Source organism: Stegodyphus dumicola, chromosome 1 (assembly GCF_044657685.1).
Source record: "Stegodyphus dumicola isolate Sdum_Otavi_A_Nest chromosome 1, ASM4465768v1".
Lineage (NCBI taxonomy): Eukaryota > Metazoa > Arthropoda > Arachnida > Araneae > Eresidae > Stegodyphus > Stegodyphus dumicola.
Genome location: NC_140768.1, coordinates 268,316,548 through 268,329,711, shown reverse-complemented (window position 1 = coordinate 268,329,711; position 13,164 = coordinate 268,316,548). Strand labels below are relative to the sequence as shown.

General features: G+C 34.5%; 1 protein-coding gene across 3 annotated transcripts in view; it reads right to left on the bottom strand.

Moving 5' to 3' along the window:
* The window catches only part of LOC118197049 (netrin receptor UNC5C-like), a 380,734-nt gene that overhangs the window by 320,613 nt on the left and 46,957 nt on the right, over positions 1 to 13,164 (bottom strand). The window contains exon 1 of one of the 3 annotated variants that reach the window (XM_085806687.1): positions 7,448 to 7,582. The exons of the other annotated variants lie outside the window; for them this stretch is intronic. Coding sequence (XP_085662813.1) covers positions 7,448 to 7,484 — 37 coding nt within the window. The 5' untranslated portion in view covers positions 7,485 to 7,582. Of the gene's footprint in view, positions 1 to 7,447; positions 7,583 to 13,164 lie in introns of those variants that run through there. 3 annotated transcript variants of the gene reach the window in all.

The following is a 13,164-nucleotide window of genomic DNA, read 5'->3' as shown; positions in this document are numbered from 1 at the left end:
AAGCTTGGTAATAAGATTTTAACCATTCTACCTAAATTTTCCTTGTCCACCACGGCACTCCACTTAAAAGTTACTTTTAACGGCCACTTTGAAGACAATCAACTTACTCACAAGCGCATTTAAAATTCAATAAACTTTAGTAGTCTGCCGCTGGTGGGTTACAACTAAAACGAGAAATTTGAGCCAGAAGAAGGATTAATTCTAGGTAATAACTTTTAAGGGTAATTTACTAATTTGGAACGAAAAGCGAAACGGCCTTCGATATACACTGACTTTTCGCAAACAGATTGGCGCTGCTTATTACAGTCAGGTGACTGTCCACTTCCTAAGGCATTAATTGCGGCTAACATGCATTAACTCTGAATTTGCATAACCTTTTTGTCTAAGTGAATGTATGTGATATGAATCAGAGAAGATAGAATAGAATTTAAATAAAGCTATACTGTTAGGCAAATTTAAAACAATTACCACAAAAATTAATCTCGCATTTTAAATTTCTTTTAACCTGAACTTCCAGGACTACCATTCCAATTAACCAAAATTCACTGAAAGCACTTTTTTTTTCCAAAGTTCCATGTGTCATCATTTTAATCATATCCAGTTTCTCTATGCATTATAAAGAATTAAAACAATCATGATTTAAAAAAAAATTAATCTGCTTAAATATCACAGCCTGAGCATAATTCATGTATATGTTTCTGAAATTAATATGAGCGGATTTATAATATTTAGCCTCAGACTATAACAGTGTGTTCCGCTTTCTATTCTTTCCTACTCGATATGGCGGTTAGTAGCCCGACCCGATCAGCCCAGGTTCGAAACCCGATAAAGATATTGGTCATTTGTTAATGTATACTGTCTTTGCAGTGCGAAGACAATACTGTCGAATCAACAGGTAGTTGGTAAGGGAAGAATTTGTAAGAGACCTTTGATCCGACCTCCTTGACCCCCCCCCCCCGAGGTGTTTTCCTTCAAAATTGAGATGGAACTGGGTAAACCCGTTCTTTCATTTATAAAGTTGTATAGATATTAGGTTTTTTGAAGCAGGAGACATGAAAAATGTGCAGTGCCTCACCGGGACTTGAACCTGGACTTCTCGAATACGCGTGATGTGTGCTACCGTTACACGACGAAGGCATGCTGGAAAGAGGGAGAAAATACCTTATCAGGTGTTTAAAAGACTTTGGTCAGCAACAGACACTCTTTTCTCTCCTTCATTAGGTTCCTCTTTCTGCGTTAGGTTGTCGATGTTTTTTCGTATGTAATGTAAATACGAACCAATTCCTCTTGAGAATCCTTTATGAAGACATCTCATAATTTGTAAATAGGCCTAGTAAGCCAACCAGTCCAGTTTTTTTCGCGTATATACAATATCTTCTTTTCCGAGAGTTTTTTTTTTTTTTTTTTAAATTTTATCAGTTACGGCAACTGCTTAATGGCGGGAGGGGGAGCTATGTGTTCATAGGCTTAGTAGTCTTTTCGCCCAAATGACGTTTCTACCTCTCCCACTTGTCACCCGCGGAGAAGCGTCTTTTCCCCAGTTCTTCTCAGTGTTCTTCTAATCCCAGCCACACATACCAGATGGAGGAAATATATATATGTGTGATAAAAAAGACTTAGCAATATTGATGTTGTAGAAATATTGATTACACAGATACGTAGAAATAGTAATGGCGCAGCACGTAGGCAGCATAGAACGTAAAATGTTGAATCTGTAACTGACAGCAAGAATTTTTATTGCGTGCAATGTTGATCCATAATGAATAGGAAACTGGCAGCCGAGACACATTAATAAATCTTCATTTTTATTACAGTCAACATATTGAGGCCTCAAGCAACTTCCTTGCCTAAATCCAAACCACTCGAAGGGACTTTCGATTTGCCTTATATGTTAACTATCTCCCTGCCGTGTATAATTATAAACAACGATAGGGCTGACAGTTTCGCTAACCATTATACCAATCAAAACTATGAGGATTATCTGCCTAAGGGGGAAATGACTTCGCGAAGAGCTTTTTATCATGTTACACTTGAGGAAACCGACAAAAGCTTCTGTGTGCACCCAGACAGGCTCCAGGTATGAACGAAGCGGGTCGAACTACTAGCGTTCAGCGATTTTACCGCTCGGTCGCTGCTGAGCCGAAATTGCTGTGAAAATTGCTGTGTGTTAGCGGATGGAAAGTAGACTCAAACGTTCGTTACTGCGTTTATTAGACTGTGTGAAGAACAAGTTCGTACAATAGATATACAAGTAGTTCGGCGCTCGCAGGGAACAAAATCAAAATTTACATAAGGCGCGAACATGCCGCCCACCTTGAAATACTATTTCAACATTTAGTGGTTAAAATTCAGTAAATTTAAAACACAATACAATATTAAAATTATGATATAATACTTAATTTATAATACACGAATTAAAACTCAAATTGGTAATGGACACAATTTTGTAATATTTCTTTTAACCATGCCATCTGAAGTTTTAATAGTCACAACCCTAACAACACTATCAAGACCAGGATGTAACTGAGTAATTCTACCCATTTTCCATTTAGTTGGAGGTAAGTTATCCTCCTTTATGAGACACAGATCATTAACTTGAAGATTTTTAGTTGGCAAAAGCCATTTTGGTCTTTGTTGTAATCGACACAGATATTCTTTGTGCCAACGTTTCCAAAATTGTTGAACCATTTTTTGAATATGTTGCCATCTAGTGAGATGGGAAACTTCAATGTAATTTGGTTCAGGAATGCTTGTTAATGATCTACCAATAAGAAAATGACCAGGCGTTAATGCTGATAAGTCATTTGGATCATTAGACAAACTTGTTAAAGGTCGCGAATTAATACAAGCTTCTATTTGTGTGAGAAATGTTTCAAATTCTTCATATGTCAATCTCGCCTCACCAACTACTCGTTTTAAATGGTATTTTGTTGATTTTATGCCAGCTTCCCAGAGTCCACCCATATGTGGCGCACCTGGAACGTTTAGATGCCATTTAATGCCATTATCAACCAAATATCTACTAACATTTTGGTTATAAGTTGCAGACCTAGCAAGCCTTTCAAATTCCATCAGTTTGCGTTTTGCTCCAACAAAATTGGAACCACAATCGCTATATATATCACTGCTTTTGCCTCTGCGGGAAATGAACCTCTTAAGAGCTGCAATAAAAGCATCTGCTGAAAGATCAGTCACTAATTCTAGGTGAATAGCTCTTGTCGTAAAACAAATAGAGCTATATATGCCTTGAATGACCTAGAGCCTCGACTCTTATTTGCTTTAATTTGAAAAGGACCTGCGTAATCCACTCCACAGCGCAAAAACGCAGGAGCAGGCGAAACGCGACTAGACGGCAAATCGCTCATCAATTGATTAGTGACAGATGCTCTAATTTTGCAACACTTTATACATTTCCTAACTAAATCTCTGATAACAGCTCTACCATTTATGATCCAATATTGTTCTTGAATACAAGATTGCATAAGTTGTGGACCTGCATGCAAAAGTCTTTCATGGTAATGTCTAACAATGAGATGAGTTAAAATGTGCTTCTTTGGAAGCAAAATTGGATGCCTAAAACCATATGCAAGGTTTGCATGTCGCAAGCGACCGCCCACCCTGAGAATACCTAAATTATCTAAAAATGGATTCAAAGATAAAATTTTGCTTGTACCAGATAATGATTGATTTCTGCCTAAAGTGTTAATTTCATTCTTAAATTCAACATATTGCATTAATTTAATTAACACATGCATAGCTTTAGTTAATTCACTTGTTTTTAGAAATCCACTTACCTGATCTTCTGAATTTTTACAGTTATTTACAAACCTCAAACATAATGCTACAACACGTTTAAGTTTAGTGAGAGAGGAATATTTATAAAATAAATCATGAGCGTCTGTCAAGTGACTGGCAGCAGTTGTAGACTGTAAAGCACATCTTTGCTCTGGCACAGAATCATCCAGTAGTGGTGCAGATAATGCTTGCTGAAAAGGAAATAAATTATACAACAAATCTGGACCACGTAACCACAATGAAGTAACCAGTGCAGATGATGACACACCACGGGTTGCAAGATCAGCAGGATTAGCATTTCCACTCACATGATGCCACTGGACAGGAGAGGATAAAGTCTGGATTTTTGATACTCTGTTGGCGACGAAGGTCTTCCATCGGCTTGCTTGAGATCTTATCCAGGCTAATACAACAGTGGAATCAGTATGAAAATAAACTTGCGATATAGGAGTATTTAAAGCCCTACAGGTGAAATCCATTAATTTAATCAACAGTAATGCTCCACAAAGTTCCAATCGGGGAAGTGATATGGTTTTTAGTGGTGCAACTCTTGTTTTGGCTATCACTAACTGAACATTAATTTGTCCAGTATCTAACACAGAACGATAATAAATTGCAGCGGCGTAGGCCTTCTCTGAGGCGTCACAAAACCCGTGCAGTTGAAACTGGTTATCTGATTCAACCAACAAGAATCGTGAAATTTTGATACTTTTAATAAATAACAAATCTTCTGTAAGTTGTTTCCACTCACATTCTATATCTGGAGGAACCTTTTCATCCCACTGAAACTGATGTTTCCACAATCTTTGCATAATCAATTTATACCGAACCGTGATCGGTGCCAACCATCCAAGAGGGTCAAAGGTCTTTGCGATTATTGAAAGTAATGTTCGTTTGGTTAAGACTTCAGGATATGATGAATTGACTTTGAATAAAAACATATCTGAAGCTGGATGCCACAGGATACCTAACGTTTTTACAGTATCATCATTGTCTATGTTCAAAGAAACATTTGATAAGCACAAATCTGGATTAATTGAATTCAAGACTTCTTTGCTGTTAGAAGCCCATTTTCTTAGAATAAATCCTGCACGTGACAACATCTGATTCAATTGCATTTGTAATTCTATAGCTTCAGTAACTGAATTGGCTCCGGACATCAAATCATCAACGTAAAAGTCCCTAAGACATGTCTTGGAAGCCAAAGGAAAATTAGTTGCTTCATCTATGGCTAACTGCTGTAAACATCTTACCGCAAGGTACGAAGCTGATGCAGTACCGTAAGCAATCCTAGTTAATCGAAAATCCTGAATTGGTTTATAAAGTGAATCGCGCCAGACTATTCTCTGAAAGTCTGCATCTTTTAGTATAATTTGTCTGTACATTTTCTCTATATCTGCAGTTATAGCTATTCTGTGAATTCTGAAACGAATAATTAATGTTGTCAGATCAGTCTGCAACTGTGGACCAACCATCAATTTCTCATTAAGAGAAATACCGCTAGAAGATTTTGCAGAACCATCAAATACGACTCGAAATTTATCACCATTTTTATCCGGAACTGAATGGTGCGGAAGGTAAAAACTAGAATTTCTGGAATCAATTCCATATGACCAAGTTGCTGATAGTCCTCCATAAATTTGTGATATTGACTGGAAAGAGATTTATTCTTAATAAATTGACGTTCAATGCTTTGTAAACGATGTACAGCAACATCCCTTGATGACCCAAGTTCATTTCCCGATCTACGAAATGGAAACTTAACAACAAATCTACCTGTTGAATCACGAGAAAAATTCCGCTTGAAATGATTTTCACATTCAATTTCCTCTTCTGTGTAATGCTTTATCTCCGAAATTTCTTCCAATTTCCAAAATTTTTCAAGCTGGAGCTGAACATTGGTACAACTAGCATGATTCGATACAATTGTCTGCGATACACTTTTAGTCTTTCCGATAATGACCCAGCCGAATATTGATTCCAAGGCTGTTAACGAATGACCCGGAACAGTTAAACGTCCATGAAGCATTATCTCGCCAAATACATCTGCGCCCAAAAGAATATCTATTGGGCCAGGCTGGAAACAATTTGTATCTGCCAACCACAAATGTTTGAAAGATGTCAAAACAGATCTATCAACTTGATATTGAGGAAGGTCACACGTGATCTTGGGTATAATTAATGCATTAACTGAAATGCTTGCGTTTTTATAAAATGGAGATGTTACTTGTAATTGAACTGAACCTGAAACCTTTCCAATTTTTTGCGAGCTCAGGCCATTTACACTTACGTTTGCACTAGTGCGCTTTAGCTGCAGTAAATTTACACAGTGCTCTCGAATAAATGAGCCCTGGCTACCTGAATCAATTAGCATCCTGCATTTTGTAAATCGCCATTAATATCTTTAACATAAACAATCGCAGTAGGCAATAAAACTGCTTGCGCAACAGGCACCGTGGCGTTATTGCTACTAATAGCAGAAGTTCCGTGTTCCATGGGTATATGACATTTTTCATCATTTGAATTTTTCGAACATAACACTGTATTATGTGGCTTTGAACAATATTTACACATTCCTGCACGACATTTAAAAATGGGATGCGTTTTACTATCTTTCAAACAATTAGCACATAATTTATTCCTTTTAATAATATCCCATTTTTCTTTGATAGGAAGTTCTAAAAACTATCACATTTAAATAACTGAGAATGAGAATTACTCTTACAATGAACGCACACATTAGCCACAGGTTGGGACGAAAAAGCGTATCTGCTACCTGAACCGCGAGTTTTAATTTCAGAAGGCAAAATTGACTTCTCCCTCTGGCACTTCGCCAAAGAGGCAATAGCATTCGCTCTGTTTAAAATAAAACGCTTGAATTCAGCGAAAGCAGAAATTTTCTTGTTCGAATGCTCTATCGTCCACTCTTTTAGTGTTTCATGATCAAGTTTTCCTTTTAACAGAAAAATAATCATAGTATCGCAATGCTCTACCGGCTGTTTAAGGATTTTTAATGTATCAATACACTGTTGTGTTGTATCAATTAATCTCCGCAAACCTGAAGCTGATTCATGTTTTAGAACAGGTTGTGAAGTTGATTTATTTAATGCTGCGTTTATTATTTCTATTTCGTTTTCATAACGTTCAGTAAGCGCTTCCCATGCCTTTTCATAATTCGCGTTTGAAATTTGAACTGACTGTAGTAAAACAGCAGCTTCACCTTTCACAGAAAGCTTAAGATATCGCAATTTTTGACTGTCACTTAATGTACTATTATTTCCAACACTGGCAAGAAATAAATCTCTAAATGATATCCAGTCAACATAATTAGAAGTAAACACTGGCATTTCCACGCGAGGAAGTTTCAAGCCGTTTGCATTAGCATTTATTATATCTTTACTTGAATTACTAAGTTTTCTTGATTCTTCCTTTAAAGTAATTTTTAATACATCTAATTTGGAAAATAGTTCATTCATTTCTATTTCATATTTACTAAACTCTGCGTCAGAACAAGTACCAAGAATGTTATCGTTTAAACAGTTCACTTCAACACTTAATGCACTAACATCATTTTCGTACACTTCAATGGCAGAAAAAGAATTTTCTTGATTTTGTAAACTATTTATTTGTGAAATTAAACGAGTCAACTTACCGTTAATGATTCGTCTTTGCTTTAAAATCAACTCCATGTTCCTGCCGCTGTTTTCACAATCCAGACAAAATATAAATCCGTTTTCCCTGCACGAAATGTCCTTCTATACCAGAACGTTAAAAATTGTCTTGACACATCATCCAAAGAAATGCGCCGGCTCACGACGGACCATGTTAGCGGATGGAAAGTAGACTCAAACGTTCGTTACTGCGTTTATTAGACTGTGTGAAGAACAAGTTCGTACAATAGATATACAAGTAGTTCGGCGCTCGCAGGCGCCCTCTTGCAGGGAACAAAATCAAAATTTACATAAGGCGCGAACAAAAAGTCTATATTAGGAGTGCTTGTGCTTTGTGTTTTAATGCCTGTTTTATAATTTATAAACTATATAATTGTTAAGCTTTTTAAAACTTTTCATGCCTCCGCATATCGTGCATAACTGAAACTGCGAGTATTTAATAAATGATAATGGGAGGGATACCTCTGTGGGATTTATTAACAGATGTAAAAGAAAGAGACGACTTTTTTAAATGTTCTTTTTTTCAGCTGTGTTATTGATTTTTTAGATTTGATTAAAAAAAAAGAAGTCTTCGATGCCTTCGAAACTGAACTTCGAAACTTTTGATTTAACAAAGTCAAGGACTGGCTGGCATCCATATTTTATTGACTCGCCATTTATTGCCATAAAGAAGCGCAAATGGTAGTTTGGCTCGCATAAACCTAAATATACAACAAAGAAATCAAAATTCAAAGAAAGGTTTCGGTTGGCGACAGTCTGATGAAGCAACCAGATTACGGAAACAGTCATGCATTAGGAAAAGGGGGAAACGAGGGGTAACATAGCAGGGCAAAACAAAATCCGCGCTTCGGGGTCTAGAGTGAAAAACCCAGCGATCAAAGAACAGATAGCATCGTCGCTATGTTTACACCGAGGAAAAGCCATCAGAGATCTTCTGTTAATGGATGCTGGAATTACAATTTTTAGATGTTTTGAATTAGTTGTATTGGACTTTAAATCATGGACTGTGAAAACAATAGAATGTTGCACGAATCTAGTTCTTAAAAAATAATTTTATTCGAGAAAAACCCTTTCGAATTTGCATTTATCAGAACAATGTTCACTTACAAACTTTTACTTACGTCAAAATTTTTGACGTAGTTTTGACTCTGTAGAACGTTTCCCTTAAAATATTAACACATTTCTTTAGTTGCATGCCTAAGCGTCTTTATAGAAATTAGTCTGTTAATAAATGAAAAAATGTGATAAATAAATTAATCTGTTTAATTGCTCGTTTATTCTACTCTTACACTAAACGTACCGCAGATTAAAAACTGAATAATTTATCCAGTTAATTCATTGCACATTAACAGACATTACAATACAAATGTAAAAGAACTGGTAGCGAAAGTATGCATTGCAGTAATATACTAATACATATTGTTAGTTCAAAGGAGCAATTTGCCCAGAAGGACTATTAATTTCGTTTTGGCATTTTGCGTTGATTCACTACAAGCGTTGTTTCACTTTTCAAATTGTTGCCACCAAATATTATCGCCCTGTATTACATTTAAAGAAATTAAATAATGAAAAATCTGCATAAATGTTTGTATGTTTCTCGCATTGCGATAAAACAACGGTACCTACAGCCATCCAGTTTTGAATAATGTAATCCTCCTGAGAATATGAGCATCTGGACTCCCAAATTTGAAATTTGGAATGTGTTTTATTATCGATTTCATATTTTGTAAAACTTCAACGAATTTTTGATTAACAAAGTCAAGGATTTCAAAGCGAGCAATGGCAACGTTGTACAGAAAAAATATTTTTATCTCCAACGCGCGTGACTGTGTATCAAAAATTCTAAAGATATGTTAAATTTAAAATTGTTTTGCGATATTGCTGTTGACCTGAATTTTTTGGTTTAAGTGCGAAGAACACGATATTTAATAAATAAAGGTAACACACAAAATGAAAAAAAAAAAAAAAAAAAAAACCGGCCCTTTGGACGTAATTTAAATCTGAAACCTTTCAGATTTCTTTTTGTTTATTTTTATACATATTTTATTTATATGTAAGTGATATCCATACATAACAGAAGTCAATTACGATTAAACCGATACTATTAATTTGTTCTCGTACTCTACAATGGATTTTTAGATTCTTTGAGTCTTGATATAAAAATCTGCAAGTCTTACACCCGTGAAAAGATTATAAAAGGAATATCTAAAAGAAGTTATTACATATGTATTAAAAAGCTTTCCTTCGAGAGACTACCTTTTCCGCAACCATTTTAGCATGTTTATTTAGAATTTTTTTTAAATAAATGAAAAAATATGAATTATAAATTAAAATTTATAGAGTCTGCTGGATGTGAGAAACATCAAAGAAGTTTAGACACTTACGTACTATCCCTTCTACGGTTTTTATGTACAAAAATATAAATTAACTGTTATTGCTGTATTTTTCCTTGCATTTTGAAATAATAATAATAGTAAGGATATTAAAATTTGGGACCTGCCTTCTACAGAAAAGCAAGTAGTAGATTATTTTAAAAGTCAGAGGATCGTTCGATAAAAAGGGGAAAAAAAAGAAAAAAGCTTTTTTAAGAAACACGAAAACAAAACGGGATGAATACTGTTTGTTTATTAAATAAATAGGCATCAGTTTCTTCAGAATTCCGCAGGAATGATTGGCGAAACTTTGGCGGGATTTCCCACCAATTTTGTGGTTCTATTACAGCCAGCTTTCACAGTCGACGGGATAATGTGTAGGTACCGAAATTTCATTAGCCATATAAATAGGTTATTTTTTTTTCCCATGCTTGTTTAATAACTTCAGCATTGTTTAAAATATTTTTTCGCAAATGAAACTAATAATAATTAGCGAGACTTTTATCATATTCTCTCAAAATGCACAGAGAATTTCTCTAAAAATTTATCACAGTTCGAAGTTGAATTTTGCCTAATTTAAAGTTAGCATAAATGCTTTAATTTATATATAAAAAATATATTCTTCTGTTCTACCTAAATTTGCTTCATTCCTATCAACTAAAATAAATTTTTAAGAAGGAAGCTATAACTGTTATTTGCCTTAAAGTTTTTAACAGATTGCAAAAGTTTTGTAGTTGTCTGTGTTGTTGAGAAAGGAAAAACTTAAATATTCAACGACAAAGCCAACTGGCAACTCTCCCAAATATTCTCGACGCCAGAGCGTCGATTAAAAAAAATCTTGAAAATGAGTCTTTATATATGTTTAAGAGAAATACGGATATTACTTTTTTTCCCCGTATAAAAGAGACAGTATGAAAAACTAGACAAGAAACCACTTTTATAAAAAGTACACCTATATAATTTCACAATACACTGTATAATTTCACAATATTCTATATATTTTCCCCATACCCCTGCATAATTTTACAATATAATTCCCACGACTTAGCATATATATTAGACTTATATATAGCAATGTTCTTATGCAGGTATTTTGAAACAAAATTGAACTTTTTTTTGAAATACCATACCAATTTTTTTCCCATATTTCGATTGTACGACTCAAATTATGCCAAAGTGCCATGTTTTGTAAAAATCGCACGAGTAGTTTTTTAAAAAAATAGCTCTCAAAATTTTAGCTCCTCCATGTTAATTGAATTTGGTATATATTTATTAATATTTAATTTTTTATTAAACGTATTTGATTTTTCCTTTCACATTTCCAAATTTAGGTACATTCCAAATAAAATTCCCCCGTTTTTATGATTTATTTTTAAATACTTTTTATAAATTTTTTGTCAAAAAAATTTGAATCATCACCTGCAAAATTTTTACCGTCAATCTTAAAGTAGACATACATTTAACCATACCTGCAAAAATTTAGAGTTTTTTATTCAAAATTTCTTAAGATATACGTGAATTTACATACTGGCGCGTTTTGAAATTTGGCATATTTGTTATCAGCGATCGCACTTTATTAAAATTATTTAAAAGTACCAACGATGACATTTTTTTCCGTGTACAATGAAAAAATAGGAAAGGAAAATAGGTTGCTATAAATTAAGGGTATCCGCCGAAAACATCGTGGACTAAAACGTCGCGGAGAAAAAAAACCCCAAGACGAAAACGTCGTGGTACAAAACATCGTGGGAGAAAAGAAAGCAAAGAGAAAATATCACAGTTCTAAAACATCGTGGTACAAAATATCGTCGTCGAAAATAAAGCAGTTTAAAAACATCGCCGTCGAAAATATCGTGGTAAAAAATAAAGTACCTACAAATCATCGCATGACGATAACATCGCACACATGCATTTTTCAGGTTTTAAAAGTTGTAAAGGCATTTTCGTATAATGGTTTGGGAGCGCAAGAAGGAAAGTGGGATATCTTTTATATTTCATATTTTTGAATGAACTAATTACATTTTTACTGAAAAAGTAAGAAGGAAACTTAAGTATTTAAAAATTGAAATTGAGTAGAAAATTAATGCAGCTTACAGCACTTGATAGAATTTTAAATTTACATAGGTCATTAATAAATTAATCTTTTTTTCTATAAAATTTTACTCATAATTTTTCATTAAAAATACAGCCTAAAAATGTTTAGATAAAGGAAGATAAATAACTGCAGGAGTTTACCTCTATACAAATTGCTTAGTTAATTATCAGATTACTTCCTTTCACGTTTGTTACTCTGATATTGTTTTGGTGAAAATTATACCTTGTTTTGTTTTCCCTCCTTATTCTTAAAGTTTCATTAACATTTCTTGCGCTCCCAAATCTTTATGCGAATACGTATTTACAACTTTTAAAACCTGAAAAAAGCATGTGTGCTATGTTATCGTTAAGCGATGATTTGTAGGTGCTTTACTTTTTTACCACAATGTTTTGAAACTGCGAATTTTTTGAACTGCTTTATTTTCGACGACGATATTTTGTACCACGATGTTTTAGAACTGCGATGTTATCTCTTTGTGCTATGTTTCTTTTCTCCCTCGATGTTTTGTACCACTACGTTTTCGCCTTTCGTTGTTTTCTCCGCGACGTTTTCGTCAGCGATGTTTTTGGCGCGATGTTTTCAGCTGTAACCAAATTAAGGAGTTCGCCAAGTGAATTATTCTTGGCGCAAACTGAAAAAATGCGCCAAGATAAATTTCTCCATAAATGTCTCACCAAAAATTACAAAATTCAATATTTAGGCATAATTTGAGTAGTAGAATCGAAATATTGAAAACAATTGGCATGTTATCTCAGAAAAAGGTCCGATTTTGTGTCAAAATACTTATGCTAGAATATATATATATAAATTTAATATATATCCTAAATCACGTTTTAGAGACATGGGAAACGCAAGTTAAATTTCGACAATCGGTGCAATAGAACGGGAGATATGGAACTGTTCCCCCCTTTTTTTTTGTGTGTGTGTGGGCAAGGTATACATCTAATGTATAAGTTTGCCTAACGTTACCTGTAGGTTTGCATGTAAGCTCAACGTGTTTCAGTACATAATTTCAGCGTATCTTATTCCGCTTATGAAATAATCTCTTCAGTTCGCTACTTAAGGCGCAAGAACCGCTTTGAATCGATCATGTATATTCGCTTTCTCATAAACAGATTTTGCAACTGTTCAGAGCAGCGGTAGTCAACCTTTCTATAATTATCGTCTACTTTGTATGAGGTAAAATTTCCTATCCACCCTCCGGTTTCGCAGTAATTTAGTGCAATTGCAC